Consider the following 17,060-nt stretch of genomic DNA (forward strand, 5'->3'; position numbering starts at 1 on the left):
AAATGGGTAAGATTATGACAGTTCTCAATAAACAAAACAAAAAAAACACAAGCTGCCATGTTGCAAGTATGATAAATTTCCCATTATAAATATAAGGAATTTTTTACACTAATCAATTTAGACATATATATATTATTTCTTCTTCAAAAATTTGTATTCAAATATTAAAAATTGTAGTAAAAACACCAAAAAAGCATTTTGTACCAAGATTAATGTTCAAAAAGACCTCACAAATATACAACTTTATATCATAATTAATGATATATAAACTGAAGTATTTATATTTTGAAAACCTGTGAAAAGTGTTAATTTTTAAGGACAAAATACTATTACAAAAACTTAATTAAGAAAAAGCATAATCATTGTACTAAAAAAAACCAAATACAGTCAATTTGAGACAAAATTATCAGTGCCGTAACTAGCCATTCCTGTGCCCTGTGCAAGAATTTGCATTTAGGCCCCTTAATTAGGTTTGGGAAATTAATAAAACAAATACATGCATTTTGGACCTCCCTTTCAAGTGGGCCCTGTGCGGGTGCACCTGTTGCACCTGCCTAGTTATGGCACTGAAAATTATAATGTATTTTTAACCTGTTATGAAACTAAAATGTTCTCATACAATGGCAAACTTTCAAATGCTTATAGAAAATTTAAAACTAAGTGTTAATTTTGCTGTAAATTTGGCAAGTAAAAATTTCCTGATTACTTTTCATTTTCCTTAAAATCCTTCCCTTTTATGTGAATTTTTAACTTCATGAAGAAATTTCTCCTCCCTGAATTTTTCCACAATTTCCCTGATTTCTCTGACTGGTACAAACTCTGTTAAATATTTTTTTCTTAGCATAACATTGAATGTACTAAAATAAATAAATAATACTCAAATATTTAATAATAAATTTTATTATCAATATGTGTCGTGTTATTATTTATCACTATTTTTAACATATTTATTCTTTTTTTTATTTAAGTGTTTTGAACGAGACTTTTTCTGTTGTTCAATTGTCAAGTGATGTGCCATTCCTTTTACGGCAGCTTCGTAGTTCTCTTTAAACGTCTCTAATTCTTCTTGTAATATGTTAAGTTCGGATAACTTTTGTCCCGGAACCGATTTCATCATTAACAAAAAGTCTCTTTTCTCTCCGGCTTCCATCAAAGTAATGGCAACTCCTTCTTTACCGGCTCTAGCAGTTCTGCCAACACGATGAATGTATGTCTTAAGATGTAATGGAACGTCGTAAAGAATCACACAGTCCACATCTTTGATATCCATTCCTCTCGCCATGGCATCAGAACAAACTAAAACTGTTACTTTTCCTGATATGAATTTCTTTAAATTCTCTTTTCTTTGAGAGTTTGGCACATGAGAAGAAAATTCTTCTACTGTCAATTTACCCATTCTCTTTAAAACCAAATGTAATCTATGAGAACTCTCGACAGATTTTGTAAAACACAAAACTTTTTTATAATTTCTCAATACGACAAGATACCACGCTACTAAGGGTTTCAAGGTTGGATTACAAACGACAAAGTATTCCGTCAACTCCGCTGGAGTGACGTATTTTATGGCGGGTTCATTTGTAATTTTATTGGTAGACTTGTCATTTTTCTTATATTTTGATACTTTAATTAACCTTGGATCAATAGCGCTGGTGAAAAGTTTTGGACAAAAGAGGGAAAGTCGTTGAATTTTATCAGAATCTTCCGACAACGTGGCTGAATAAAGAAGTTTTTGCAGTGGATCAGACATGTGTCCGTGAGTGCAAGGTGTCAAATAAAAACAATTAACTTTTGAATATAATTGCTCTTGACAGCAGCAACCATTGATCTTTTGAGCATTTTCTCCATATACAGCTTTCTCTACTTCATTCAACCATCCTTGCTGAATTTCTTCCATCATTCGATCTGCTTCATCAATAACAAGAAACTGTAAGTGAGACAAAGAGAAACCGTCTGTGCTATGTAGATGATCGATAAGTCGACCCGGAGTGGCTACAACAATATCAGCTAAACTATGAAATCCACGAATTCCCTTTTTAACGAGACTTTTTTGTTCTTCGGCAAATGTTTTGCTTCCTGTCACTTTCGCTACCGTCAACGTAGTATTTTGACAGTAATTATAAAAAACTTTAAAAACTTGTTCGGCTAAATCTCGTACGGGCAACACGGCTAAACATCTTACCGTTGTAACAACTCGATCTTTTAAAGCCATAACAATCGGTACGACGAAAGCCAAAGTTTTCCCACTTCCAGTTGGAGCAGATACGCAGATGTCTTCGGGTCGACAATACCATCTTTTATAATTCGAATTTATAAGTTCTGGTATCACAACTTGTTGAATAGGAAAAAAATGTGAAATTTTAAAGCTTTTTAAATTTTTAAGAACAGATTTATCAAGATGATCATATTCTTCGACAGGAATTTCTTTCTTATGTAAATCCAAATCCACAGTAATTGGATTAGCAAGCCAATCGGGTAGAACTCGTCGAACTTGATGCTTTTTACGAGATGTGTCTTCGCCGATAACAGTGTATTCTTTTGCAGCATTCTCCTTTTTCCTTAACAATTTCCTTTTCTTTTTAGATAATTTTACCACTGTTTTTGGTTCTACTGATTGTGCTTGTACAGATGAATTGTCTGAATCGCGACTTTCATCATCATCAGATGATTTTGTTGTTAATTCAGAGTTTATGCCATTTACAGATAAATCATCATATTTAATTTTCTTATTAGGTATATTTTCGGTATCTGAAGACACATCGGCATTTACTTCTAATAATTTATATTCATTAAATTTCTTTTCTCTTTCCTTTGCTTCTTTAAGAACTTTTTTTATGATTTTTCGCTTTCTTTTTTCAGTTTGTTCTCCACTTTCAATTTCATCATCTGATCCATAATATCTGTAAAAAATATATGCATGTATGAATAAATAAATTTTTGAAAACAATGTTTACAACGATATTATATGACCTCTTTAACCATTCAGTTTCTTGAAACATTCAAACAATTTTAATGAAAAAACAAAAGAGACAAAATTAAACATTCTTGTAACATCTGAACACTTTTTATAATGAAAAGACAAACCAAACATTTAAAGATGTAATAAGTAATTATTTGCTAATAGTTAATCACACTAATCAGCTCTTATACCAATTAATTATTAAGTGATGATTAATTCTCCAACAATTAGAGTAATTGGTAAATAATTATTCATAAATCTGTAGAACTATATTTGTTAAGGAACGAGCTTCAGTCTTAATAAATGGCTGTGAATGGCCAGCATCACATCTGATCAATTAATTTTCAGCACGATTTGAAAGAAATTTTTCATTTTTAAACAAGTAGATTGTTATTACATTATTTCATATTGTTTTGTTAACTACACTGAACTCGAAAGAATGTCTGACACGAGGAATAACTCAGATTAATTTATCAATTAATAACGGAAAAGTGTGATCGCCAAAAATGTTAAAATTATCACAATGATTCTGTACCGATGTTATTACGAGCAAGTATGTTCAGAATTGCATAGAATCATCAAGAAAGTATATAATCGACTATACAATAATACAATAAAGTTCAACATTACATTTAAAAAGAAGATAACAAACATTATCTTGAATCATGAAACTTAAAAATACTTCTTTATATCATGTAATTACATAACTTATTATAGTATATTATTCAAATAAAACTGACTGGTGTTTGGTTTGACTTCTCAATTAGACAGTGGACAAGACCCATACAACTAGACAGTTCAGTTCAAAGCTACATGTTGGCAACCTTAGCTATTATAGATAGGTTAAATAAATTGTATAAATTGCCTAAGAATAGGCTATCAATATATCTGCTGGTGACATTAAGAGAGCAGAGGAAGAGAACATACATAGCACCTAAGCATTTTTAATTTAAGAATCCTGTTTAGTCAATACATATAGCTGTTATTTACAGTATGTGTGCCAGCTGCACCAGTTTTAAATCAAATACATAGCCAACAATGTAATTATTCTTTTTTAATTTTAGAATTTTTGCTGGATGATAAAATTTTTTGTAAAAATATTAGTAATTATTCTTCTTAGCATCCTGCAAATCAAACAAGCAGACCCATTAAATGCAATTGTAGTGGAGAAGATGCTAAGTAAAAGAAACCTTGATTTCCTTTACTACATAAATATAAATTAATTCCTTTTTTTATTACTGTGTGATCATGCTATGTCCCTGCTAGTATACTGAATAAACCAATAGAATTGTGTTCTTTCTTACTAATCAATGGTGTATGTACACTGAACAATGATTCAAAAATCTTCTAAATTCCATTTTCAAACATTCAAAATGCTGATGACTCACAAGTCAAAAACATTTCATTTAAAAAAAAAAAAATAAAAAGGTGGTGTCCTCACGTAGAAATAGTTTCATATTAGCGAGGTTGAGGCCAAAGTTTTCTACGCGAAAACGTGTATGTCGGATGTTCGGCGTCACTTTCCTGTACGCCTAGAAGTTTGACAATGGTGTTTGGAAAGTCAGTGGAATCATGCTCAACATTCCAAACGCCATTGTCAAACTTCTAGGCTTACAGGAAAGCAGCACTGAACGTTCGACGTACACATTTTTGCGTTTGAAACTTTGGTCTCGACCTCACTATTATTCAGTGATTTTGGTAAAAGTTTCAAATTGGATGTTAAAAAGAAAACCATAATGCTAGGCTAGAAACCAAAAAGAACAGTTTGTACTCTCCTAAAACTGGAATAATAGTATATATTTTTCAATCAATGATATCTATTATGTACAGTATTCTCCCCATGGGCCTGTATCAAATATTGCTCCTTCTGGATTATCTATAAAAATGCACATGTTTTACTCCGCATTACGAAAATTTTTAAAAGAATTAATAATAGTGACAATATTTTGGATGAATTTAAAATTATACCTATGCAGAAAAATGGTTATAATAATAATTGTTTCTACAAATTCAATTCAATGTTGGCTGGCTATGGTATGTCTTATATATTATTTAACTTGACTGAAAAGGATAAGAAATTTGGTTATTGAATGATATGTTTAATGTATCAATTAATCAGGAAATAAAGTTTCTATAAAATTTTAAGTTTCATACTTGGTATATGAATAATTTGTTTCTTGCCTTCAGATAGTTATATCAGTATAATACACGTGTCAAAGCCAGACGAGTTAATATAATAATCCCAATGATCGCCTAAATATTCGGGCTATTTCGTGGCACGATTGGTAGTGCACCGAAGGCTGCAAGTTCAAGCCCTGCCCCGGATCAGTTATTTTCTTCCAGAAGGTTCTAAATTATTTATTAAATTATTAAAATTATAGTTATTAATTTAGATAAGAGATGGCACCTAACATTTACCTCTAGTACCAAATTTATTTGTATTGATTATTTGATTATAGCCTGAATATTTAGGCGATCATTGGGATTATTATAGATAGTTATATCTTGTACCAAATCTCATTTAAAATGAAAATATTCTATATCTATATCAAGTACACATCAAAGACATGTTTGAAAAACTCCAAAAAACTAGAACACCTTCTCATACAAGGTTGATGGCTCCATCCCAACTGATGTATTAGTTCCATCCATATCGTATCACGTATAGCTAGGAAGATGACAATCAAACTCTTGTGCAGTGTAATTTGGTAAACTATATGTTGTCTACATTGTATCGCGACGAATGAATATTGCTTCGTTAGATTTAGCATTCGTGTTTTGTGTTTAGTAACATGCATCACTGATGTATTTTCTTTCTCATCATAAGCTATTTAATAAGTAATATTTTCGACGATCCTCAAAAACACTCCTGATTAAATACCTTTTTTGTAACCAGAACTTTAGTAGTTTGTTTTATTATCTATACCAGGGGTCGGCAACCTTTTGAGTCGGAAGAGTCAAAAATTACAATTTACAAAATTTCAAAGTTTTTAAAGAGCCACAAAATTTTTTCTTGCCAACAATAAATAGTACTCGCATAAATAAAGTTTTTTGATAAAAAAAACTAATCTATTTATTCATATATAAGTAGTGTTTTTCACAACAAATTAGATAATATATATATGGCATTATTAGATAATTACTTATTATTTAAGAAATTTATAAAAATTAAAACAATTAAACATTTACTTAAGTATGCTGGGGTGTAACCCAAAACCTGGTGTTCTGTGTTTTTTTTCTTCTGCTTTTTTTTAATTTGTCATTAAAGGTCTTTATTATTAATTAAACATTTACTTACAACACTAACTTGTACTTGAATAACAAACAATTGAGCAAACAAATTCAATGGGAGCATTGGCTTTGCATGGTTTTAGAAAGTTTCAATAAATTTGGCTCATAACTTGTTGTTTTAAGTTTCAGACACGATTCTAAATTTTCATTTGTTAGTTGGCTTCTTACTTTACTTTTAAGTATATTCATGCAAGAGAACGCTTGCTCGCACGAATATGTCGATCCGAAGATAGTCAGCACTCCAAATGCTAACTTCTTCACCTCACTGTAGCAATCTGGAAGACTATTCCATGCGTCGAATGTAAGTGCCTCAAGTCGCGGCATTTCTTTTAAAGCTGTCCACTTTTGTTGCGTTACGTACATACATTTCTGGACCTCCAACTCTTCCAACTTGCTTTTCAACTCTGTAAATTTTCCACTCCACAAAGCTTTACTTTTTAAATCGATCAATTGCATTTCTAGAGATCCAGTATCAATTCCAAATGGCTCAATGTGGATTTTGTTACTATTTGTGTTAAGAGGATTTACTATGAATGCTAGAGTGGTTTTGTTGGTTTTGAATTGCTCAAATCTGTCAGCAAATTCATCTTTAATTTTTTTTATAACTGTGCTGAAGTAATTCGTGTCAACAGTTGCACTGGTTTTATCGCGATATTGCTTTAGAAATTGAAAATGAAGTAATTTACCGCTCTGAATATCTTCTGCAAAAAGAATTAATTTTTCTTCAAAACAAACCAATTCTTCTACCAAAACATAGGCTGGGTTTCCCTTTCCTTGCAGTTTTAGATTCAGCTCATTTAATTTCGCTGTGATATCCACCATAAAGTAAAATTTTTGCCACCATTTGTTGTCCTCTAATTCAGGGTGATTAATGCCTTTTTCATTTAGGAATGTATTTATTTCATTCAAGCACAAAGCGAAACGTTTCAACACCTTACCTTTCGAAAGCCATCGCACTTTATTGTGAAGAAGGAGGTCGGAATACTGAGTCTCCATTTCGTTTAAGAATTCTTTAAACTGACGATGGTAGAGTGCTTTTGACAAGATGCTATTAACAATCTTGATTACCAAATTCATGACCTCAACTATTTCGGCCGGAAATGTTTGGGCACAAAGCATTTCTTGGTGTATTATACAGTGAAACGTAAGAATTTCGTGGTTTACTTTGCTTTGCTTTACTTTGCTGAAGAATCATTGTTGCCCCTTTATTTTTTCCTGTCATACTTCTGGCTTCATCAGTTGCTATTGAAACGATTTTATTTAAATCGATCTTATTGTCTTCAAGGCATTTTTGCACGGAATTCGCTATATCTTCCCCTCTAGTTTGTCCCGAGAGCGGTAGCAATCCTAGAAGTTCTTCTTTTGGACCTTGGGAAGACATATACCTGACAAAAAGGGTAACTTGTGCCATGTCTTTTATGTCGCAAGACTCATCTATAGCAAGTGATAAGGCAGAAGAAAGTTGAATATCTTCCACCTGCAAATATGTTACATTTGAAGACATTTTAGCTATTCTATCTTGTACTGTTTTAGCGGATAGTGGCAATTCTTTGATTTTTTTCAAGATTTCTGGTTTGTTTTTTAAATCACAAAACAGTTCTTCAGATGCACGTATGAAGCAATCTTTGACATACTCACCATCTGTGAATGGTTTGCCTTTTTTTGCAATTTCTGGTGATCCCGCGAAGCTTGCCAGATTAACATTACTTGTAGATTGCGTCCAGTTACTTAACATGGAACTTGATTGCTGTTTTTGTTTTTGGAGCTCGTCGACAGCTTTTTTCGTTCTTCGCCGGCTGGATATTTACTAGCAAACTGAGTATGTTTTTTAGTGAAGTGTCTCTCTAAATTTGATTTCTTATTGTGTGCGAGTTTTTCGTGGCAAATGAGACATGTCGGAAGGCCATCTGAGTTGCATATGAAAGCGAACGACTCTGTCCAATTCCGATTGAATTCTCGATGCTCTTTTTCAGTTCTTCTCTTTTTTTTTTTTTTTTTTTTTTTGTAGATGCCATGCTTGCAGTGAAGCTGTAATAAAGAACTTTTAAAATTATTATTTAGGGATCCAAAATAGCAGATGACAAGTTTTGCAATTATTTACTATGTCAACGTATACCTAAGTAAATACATACGAGAAGCTGGGCATAATGAAATATAATTTATCAAAAAACATTTTACAATGATATTTCCCAATTAAAAATACTTACCTAAATAAAATAAATAATTCTCTAATAATTTAATTATTAAAATAAATAATTTAGACACGAAACACTGTTTGTCTCTTTTTCTCACGCACTGATTGACTATAAGTACACAGTTTCGTCGCATCTGTGGTCACCTCCAGTGTGCGGTGATCGCCGACTGGCACGAACAGACTTGTCAGAACGTGTTTATCACGGCGCAGTCTGCACATTTTAGTTTTTTTTTTTTTTAAATTTTGGCTAATATTAGATGCTTAGTTTACAAGTAAAGGTGTTATAACCAGCTATGCCGAAATCAATGAAAATTGCCAAACATATAAACAATCTAAAACTGCAAATACCTACCTACTTTGATCCTCAGAGTTCGAAAATAGGTTTATTAAATAACAATTTATAGGTACTTACACTTATAATTATTATTTTAACGTGAATTTTTAAATAATAAAAGTTATAAAATAGATAAATAATAAAATAGGTAATTTATTAAATATATATTTTAATAAACACTTTTGCGGTAATATCCAACAGTAGTACTTTGTTTCTTTTTTGACAATTCTTATTGACTTCAAAAAAGTAGTTAGGTATCTTATTTGGAAAAAAATATGTATAATATGTATTTTAAAAATATAATACTTATTATGTTACCTACCTTTACTTCGGTTTTTTTATTATTAATATAAATATATATGCACATACATAACTTTGAGAAGATAATTCGCTTCTAACTCTTTTACTTGAAACAACAAACTATACGTCACAGCCAAAGCACTGGTGAAGACGCCAAATTGTCTTGCGTCGAAAACGAATTAAAACCTACATAGAAACATCCGACGACGGCGTCATTCGAGAGCTTCCGACGGACTGACGACGCGTGTCACGGGGGAGGGGTGCGGTGAAAAGCGAGTACAAGTGGCTGAGAGATAGAATCGGTGCCTAATCCTTGTTAATCGATTCAGAACGATTTTTAAATGTTTTTTTTTTTTGATAAAATAAATAATATTTGCGTATGGAACTAAAGAGCCGCATGTGGCTCGCGAGCCGCAGGTTGCCGACCCCTGATCTATACTAATACATAAAATGAGAATGTTTGTTCATTTGTTTGCTAGAAAAATCTTGAAATCAACTAAACTGATTTTTAGAACTCTTTCACTATTGGAAAGCTTATTCCTTTTAGATGAACATAGACTGTGTACTATTTTCATATTAAAAAACGAAAATGCACAAGAATGATGTTTTTACCACAGTACTGCTCTCATATTGTCGCTTGTCTGCTCCATTCAATTCCCTTCGCTACCTGGTGAACTTTTTTAAACTTATTATCTTATATTTTCAGTTTAGGTTTTGATTTCTGTACTTCGGATAGTTGTGTATATGCTTTCTTTATATTGTCTTGGTCATTTGTTTATTAGAATAATACTCTTATGTTATCAGATACAACTATAATGTGCACATTTACTTCCCTTATATGAAACCAAACTTTTTGAAGTAGGTCTGTAATATTTTTGTGTGTTTGTTGTTTTAGTATTAATCCTACCATACCATTTTAGTATTATTTAAATATAAGAATTTTTCTCATGTTATCAGCTACCTACATAAATTGATTTCTTTCAGTTCCTTTTCAAGTATACACAAATGTAGTGAGCCTTACTGATCATAAACTACATAAAAGAAAGTTGCAACTGTCACAAAACACATCTGTGTCAGGAAACCACTAGGAAGCATATTACTTTTCGATGTACAGTATGTAAACTACCTTCAAACTCAGACACCTCACTCCTTCCGACTGATTTCATCTTCCATACAAACTCCCAAACTTGACTGATCTGACCAAATTCTACAAACTTAACTCTCTGATATCCTACAGGAAACATGGACTACCATAAAACTCGGACCACTCACTCCTCCCGATTTCAACCCCAAACTCCCAAACTTATTCAGCAATCTAGACAAATTTCGCATAATAAGATTTTTTTTGGATTGTAGAGACTAATCTTTAGAATCCTACAAAAACTATATGCTACTTTAAAACTCAAACCTTCGATTCTTTTCCCTGATTTCATCCTCCAAAAGTTGCCAAAATCCTTGATAGATTTGCACCAATTTTACATAGTTACTCTCTGCCATCCTGCAGAAAACATACACTACTGTATAACGAGGAAACTCGATCCCCACTGAGATCCTGCATTCTTTGCTAGTTATTAATATAATTCCAAGTTCCATTGACTTTCACAAAAAGATACTATGGTCCATAACTTGCAATTTCTTATTTGAATTTTTTCTAATATTCAAAATTTCCCATTTAACTAACTAACTCTAAAATTATGATTATTTGCTGTTGTTCTTATTAATATTTTCACAAATAAAAACAAATACAGAAAAATCAAGATTAAACATTAAGAAAAACACAATAAACAAAAAAATAGTCAATCATTTTTATCTTATTTATTATTGGCTTCTTCATAAAGCTATAAGTATATTTACAATTACTAATTCAAACATTCTTCCATCCCATTTTTCTGTTCAAATTATTTATTTATAAGAAAACTAATAACAATATAAATAATAGCGCTTGTTTTTTCTTGGATATTATGTTGTTCTTAAAGTCTTACACTACGGTCTTCCAGCATTTATTTCATTTTACAACACGTGCGTCTCATAACATTTTACATATTTATCCCATAAATTTTGCCACGACAAATTTCTTATGTATATAAATTGATTTATTAAAAAAAAAAAAACAATAATGAATTCATTATTAATTAAGAAATAAACAGATAAAATATTTTTCACTCACCAGAAAACATAAATAAATGCAAAGACGTACACTATTTGCAGTTACAAAGTTTTCACTTATCGAAATTCTACTCTTCCGTAATTGCAACTACAGCATAAGTTTATTTATAATTGTTATTAGCGAGGTCGAGGCAGAAGTTTTAAATGCGAAAACATGTACGTCGGACGTTCGGTGCCGCTTTCCTGTAAGCCTAGAAGTTTGACAATGTGCTCGACATTCCAAACACCGTTGTCAAACTTCTAGGCTTACAGGAAAGTGGCGCCGAACGTCCGACGTACACGTTTTTGCGTTTAAAACTTCGGCCTCAACCTCACTATTGAAAATGAAAATTATCAAAAGAGTACTGCAACAAAGAGACTATGATAATCATATATTTTTGTATGTATTTATTAATAGTAGTTCTATTGATGTAGCAGAAGTTAGTAATCGTTTTAATTATATTTTCAGAAATTTGTATGAAGCATCAGAATAGTTCTTTGTCACACAAGCAACCTTTAAAATCCAGTAATGTGTGTCTATACAAAACTATTATTATTCTGAGAAAATGCTTGGGGATGAATTATATTTTTGAAAGATTTTTTGATTAACGATGTTTCCTTTTACATAAAATGTTAAGTCCTAGTTACAAAAGCTTGGTAAATATACTGAAAATAATTATAATATAAAAATATTTTTATATTCCTTTATCAGTTAGAACAAGGGCACATATGTTATTCAAATTTTTGTATTTAAACCTAGAATATTAAGCATTCATAAAATTTACAAAACTGTATTGAAATAATTGAATATGGCAATTACGTAAGTCATAGGCAGATGTCCTTATACATAGGTCATTTAATTGGATTCTTAGTTTTTACAAAAGGTTAATATTTTTGTTTAATTAAACTTTGGAAGGCTCAACGTATGTTTTGCCAATATTAGTACTGTTCTTGTATAAAAAGCCAGAAAACGAGAAGGTAAAAGGTTTCTCATCAGTGGCATATCCAGGATTCTGAGAATACGAGTAATGTTCGACGTAGATTCGGGGGTATCTAAGCACGTGCTCTCTGTCATTTTTCAGAGAATGTTCCTCAATTACCTTAGAATTGCTTTGGATACCTAATCTCGCCTCACTGATAAATTATTATATGCTAGCATTGCCCGGTTTTTCATAAATGTACTCCATGCATAGGATAGTGTTGCTGTCTTTAAATGTATGAAAAACCAGGCAACGCTAGCACATAATAATTTATGAGCCACTATTTACATCTTAAAAAATTACTGTATATGAGACAGTTGTATTATTTTATGACTTTTTTGTACTGTCTATCGTTCAAATTGTTTTATACACGTTTGATGTTCAAAATTATTAAAAATAATTTTTCAAATATGTTTGTTCTATGCATTCTATTTTGGAATTTTGTTTGTTAAAAATCTGAAGCAGACTTTGGGTAAGGTCAAAAACATTCATTTTCATTAAAATTTGTGTTACTGGAGTTTAAAGGTTCTTGATTGTGCATGTTTCATTCCAGTAATTTAGTAAGAAGACAGTTTAAAATAACAAAACTGATTGCTTTGATATCAAACAGGTACTGCAGCACCATAAGCACCCTCCAGATTTGCTCTTGTTCTTACTGATAAAATACTAAACAAAGATGTTATGATAAACTTCACAAGTAGCTGATAGGACCTTGGTTAAAAAATTGGTATAAACTCCCAACTTTTCAGCATTTACTTAGAGCACTGATAAAATTAATTAAAGTTAATGTAGAACAAGAACCTGAACTTTCAAACAGATCTATCTATTTCATCTGTCTATTAAAAAAATATATGTAGGCTGTTTTTTCAGCCTCCAATGGTCCATAAAACAAAGAAGAATAAATAACAAAATGAATTATTACCAAAAGTTAGGTACAAACATGGTTACTTTTTGACATAATCACCGTGAAGATTGAGGCATTTGTCATATCCGTGGAAGAGCTTTGCAATCCCTTTTTCGTAGAATGTTGCCACCAGTGACTTGAGATGAGCCTTAACGTTGTTTTGAAGATCCTCATTAGTCTCAAACTTCTGCCCTCCTAGTTACATTTTCAGTTCAGGAAAAGAAATCGCTCGGCACTAAATCCGGGCTATACACTGGGTGTTTAAAAAGTTCCAAGCTGGGTAGGAGTCTTTACATCTTTAATATGTGAAGACTTCCACCTCTTTCCTGAACTGAAAATGTGGCTAGGAGGAAAGAAGTTCGAGACTAACGAGGATCTTCAACACAACATTAAGGCCCATCTCAAATCACTGACGGCAACATTCTATAAAGCAGAGATTGCAAAGCTCATCCACAGATATGACAAATGCCTCAATCTTCACTATGATTATGTCGAAAAGTAACGAAGTTTGTAACTAACTTTTGGTAATAAATTCATTTTGTTATTTACATTTGTCTTTGTTTTACGGACTAGCCAAGGTTAAAAAAAACTCCCTCGTAAAAAGTAATCTCTTTATAGCAAACACCAGTAAAGACCATTCTGTGCACAATAACATGAATAATGTTCTGCAACTTGTGACAATGATAAATAGTTAGGACCAATGTTCCTTCTATGGTGTGCACATGCACAGTTACACACTGATTTCTATGGAGTTGCAAAAGGGTGCTTTTATTTCCCACACACATGGCCAACAGTAGGATACCTACATACAAAATATTCATGACGGTTAATGTTACCTTAGGTAGCCAAGATGGCGGCTCGTCTGTGATTCCAGCAAGGAAACAGTGGGACGCACGTTTTAACCTGTTTCCTTGCTGGAATCAGAGACGAGCCGCCATCTTGGCTACCTAAGGTAACATTAACCGTATATTATGCTTTGCAGAATTAAATAAAACTCAGTTAGAGACTTTATCGTCAATATATTAATTTAAATTAAACCTTAAATGGCTTTCTACAAATCGAGACATAAATTTAAATGGTCGTGTAAGTCCCATAACATTAGTGAACGTACAACAATCAAATATTAACACAGTTACGACTTAAATTTATAAAACTAATACAGACTTTATAATGAAATTAATGATCAAATCAAATATTAACAGAAATTTACCTATTCATATTAAAATACCAAAAATTACACTTCAAAATAATACCACGTGCTACTTAAACCAATTAGCAAATCTGTTTTGTAAGATAGCCGATAGAGGCGCTCTAAGAGGGTAAAATATTTTATTAATTAATAATAATAAAATCAGAGAACGAATAAAAATGAAATAGTATATTTATATTGCATAAAACAATTTTTAAAAATATTAAAATTAAAAGAATAAACATCGTTAAGAAGAAATTACAAATTTTTCTATTACTGTGAATGGAATGCCTGATGGCCGGGAGGTTAAGATGGCAACTACCAACTCTAGGGCCGCGTTTCTCAACAGGTAGTCCGTGGGCTTCTAGCTGTCCAGGTGCCGCGTCCAGAATCCGCAGACCATCATGGTGTGGGATTTTAAGGATCCGCGAAATGAGAAACATTGAGAACCGCTGCTGTAAGAGACCCTAAATGAAATCTTAACGGGTTGAAAAACCCCAAAAATTTTTTTTTGGGAGATGGTCTCTCTGGATATGTCGGGATTCGTCCCACAGTACTCTGTTGCACCATTGTGGGCCTGGCCGAACCCATAATGAACTTGCTAAAAAAACCGCTTTCTTGGTGCCCACTGAATAAAATGACTTTTCAAAAACTTAATATGAAGTGTCGAGATTCCAGAATTACCGTAAATACAAAGACATACACTATTTGCAGTTACAAAGTTTTCACTTATCAAAATTCTACTGTTTTTTTATAATCTGCGGGACCAATGGTGCCGGCAGACTATAAAAACACAAACACAATCTATAAAAAAGAGATATTGCAAGAAGCTTCAAACTATTATTCAACGTCGGATCAGCGCTCCCTCAAGGTAACGCTGGTTGCATCGGGGGCTTACTTAGTCCATAAACGAGAAACATTTCTTATTTTTTTCGGTCAAGTTTTGGTAAACATACGACAGTTTCATAGGACAATGGACAAATATCATTCACTAGTTTTTTTCATATTGGCAGAATAGGCTTGAAGACATGAATCTTCTGTTGTTTGTTGATAATAGAATTTGGGGCCCCTCGGAGTTAGGAAAAAGGGCAACCAGACGAAAAAGTGGATACATGCCCCAGTGGCGTAGCGAACATAACTGGCGCCCGGGGCACGACACATTATTTCCCCCTCCTCCTCCAGGAACATATATAGTTTGTCTTGAAGACCATTTGGGCGCCCCTCTGCGAGTGGCGCCCGGTGCATTATACACTCCCTTGCCTCCCCCCGCTCGCTACGCCACTGACATGCTCAAGTGCGGCAATGTTAAGGTCCTGTGTTCTGAATCTAACTACATTAGTATCAGGGTATGAAAGTTAGAGAGTTTATATAAAATCACTGGACGCTGGTAGTTGGTCGTGGGTTCGCGTCTCGAAACCACCAGGCTTTCTTACGTTAGTAACATTTTAAATAGGGTCCTGTTTCCCACAAAATACCTCCCGGAAAGTATCACTCTCCCTCGGCAGAATGCCCATCTGTCGTGTTACCATATACAAATAGCTCATAAGTCATGGTACAGAACCGAGTGAAAGCCGGATGGCCGAGTGGTCTGGAGGATCCGATTCGAATCCGGACGAGTCGAAAAATCTCCAGGAATTTTTTCAGACAGTAGTTCGTCCAGATATGTCGGGCCCCGTCCCTCATTATCCGGTCGCCCCATTGTGGGCCTGGTTGAACCTATAATGGGTTTGCTAAATGAAGCCCTCTTAGTGCCCATAAGGCGGAAAGAGTTTAAAAAGAAGTATAGAACTGAGTAACAACGATTCCACAGGTTAATGACAAGATTGTAAAGTATTTACTTCACTTAATGTAAACACTCTTTAGCGAAATTTATTTTATAACCGGAAATAATGTATTTGAATGTACAATACAGGTTATAAAATAAATAGTTCAAGGAACAAATAGACAGCTTTGTTTTCCAGTAATTACATAAAATACATTTGTTACTATGTTTTTCTTTGTTTATACTTTCATGATAAACTTAAGTAATTAAATTAATGTGACTCACACTATCTCTCTCCCCTAGCCGATAAATTCAATACTATCAATTACCCATATACAGAAATGAACTTGTACGTTTCAAAATTTATGTCATCATAAAATATTTTCTGTTTATTGAAAAGAACATAGAAATTTATTATAATCCTTACAAAATTCTGTGTATATTTGTATCGGCGTTTTTTTCTATATTACATCGAAAAACGGATGAACCAAAACTTTTCAAACAAGGCAGCGTTATTCCTATGCATGGTGAATTGGCAGTATTAGGTTTTGTGTCGTAGGTGAGAGAGTAAAGAGATAGTGGGGTTAGTAAAAATTTGTAGCACTTTACCACTTATTACGATATATTCATATAATAAGAATGCCCCCTTATTACCTACAAAGCAGAAAGAGCAAGAAAATCTTCAAACTCGAGTGATCCTACTCTTTCCATCTTCTGTGGTCTGCATTGATTTCGTTTTTCTGTAAGCATTTTGAACACAAGAACCACTCTATTTTTAAAATTTATTCAAATATATTTTATATAATTACTGGAAAACAAAGCAGTATATTTGTTCCTTGAAGTATTTATTTTTTAACCTGTATTAAACACGCAAATACATCATTTCCAGCTATAAAGTAAATTTATGACACAACATATTAAAGATTATAAAAATTTTATTGGTCAATTTTAAATGACGAAATGGCTTTCAGTCTTATATAAAGGTTTGTCTCTCCATTGTTCCTC

The 17,060-nt window shown here is 32.7% G+C and overlaps 1 protein-coding gene across 1 annotated transcript; it reads right to left on the bottom strand.

The window, feature by feature from the left end:
* Nucleotides 1-884: 884 nt before the first annotated feature.
* Dbp73D (putative ATP-dependent RNA helicase Dbp73D) lies at nt 885-14,415 on the bottom strand. Its single transcript, XM_067267773.1, has 2 exons — nt 14,315-14,415; nt 885-2,897 (listed from the first exon to the last, which is right to left on the bottom strand). The coding sequence occupies exons 1-2, from the start codon at nt 14,320-14,322 to the stop codon at nt 923-925; spliced, it is 1,983 nt and encodes a 660-aa protein (XP_067123874.1). The 5' UTR covers nt 14,323-14,415; the 3' UTR covers nt 885-922.
* Nucleotides 14,416-17,060: the final 2,645 nt, after the last annotated feature.

This window comes from Centruroides vittatus, unplaced genomic scaffold (assembly GCF_030686945.1).
Source record: "Centruroides vittatus isolate TY-2023 unplaced genomic scaffold, ASM3068694v2 contig_3084, whole genome shotgun sequence".
Classification (NCBI taxonomy): Eukaryota; Metazoa; Arthropoda; class Arachnida; order Scorpiones; family Buthidae; genus Centruroides; species Centruroides vittatus.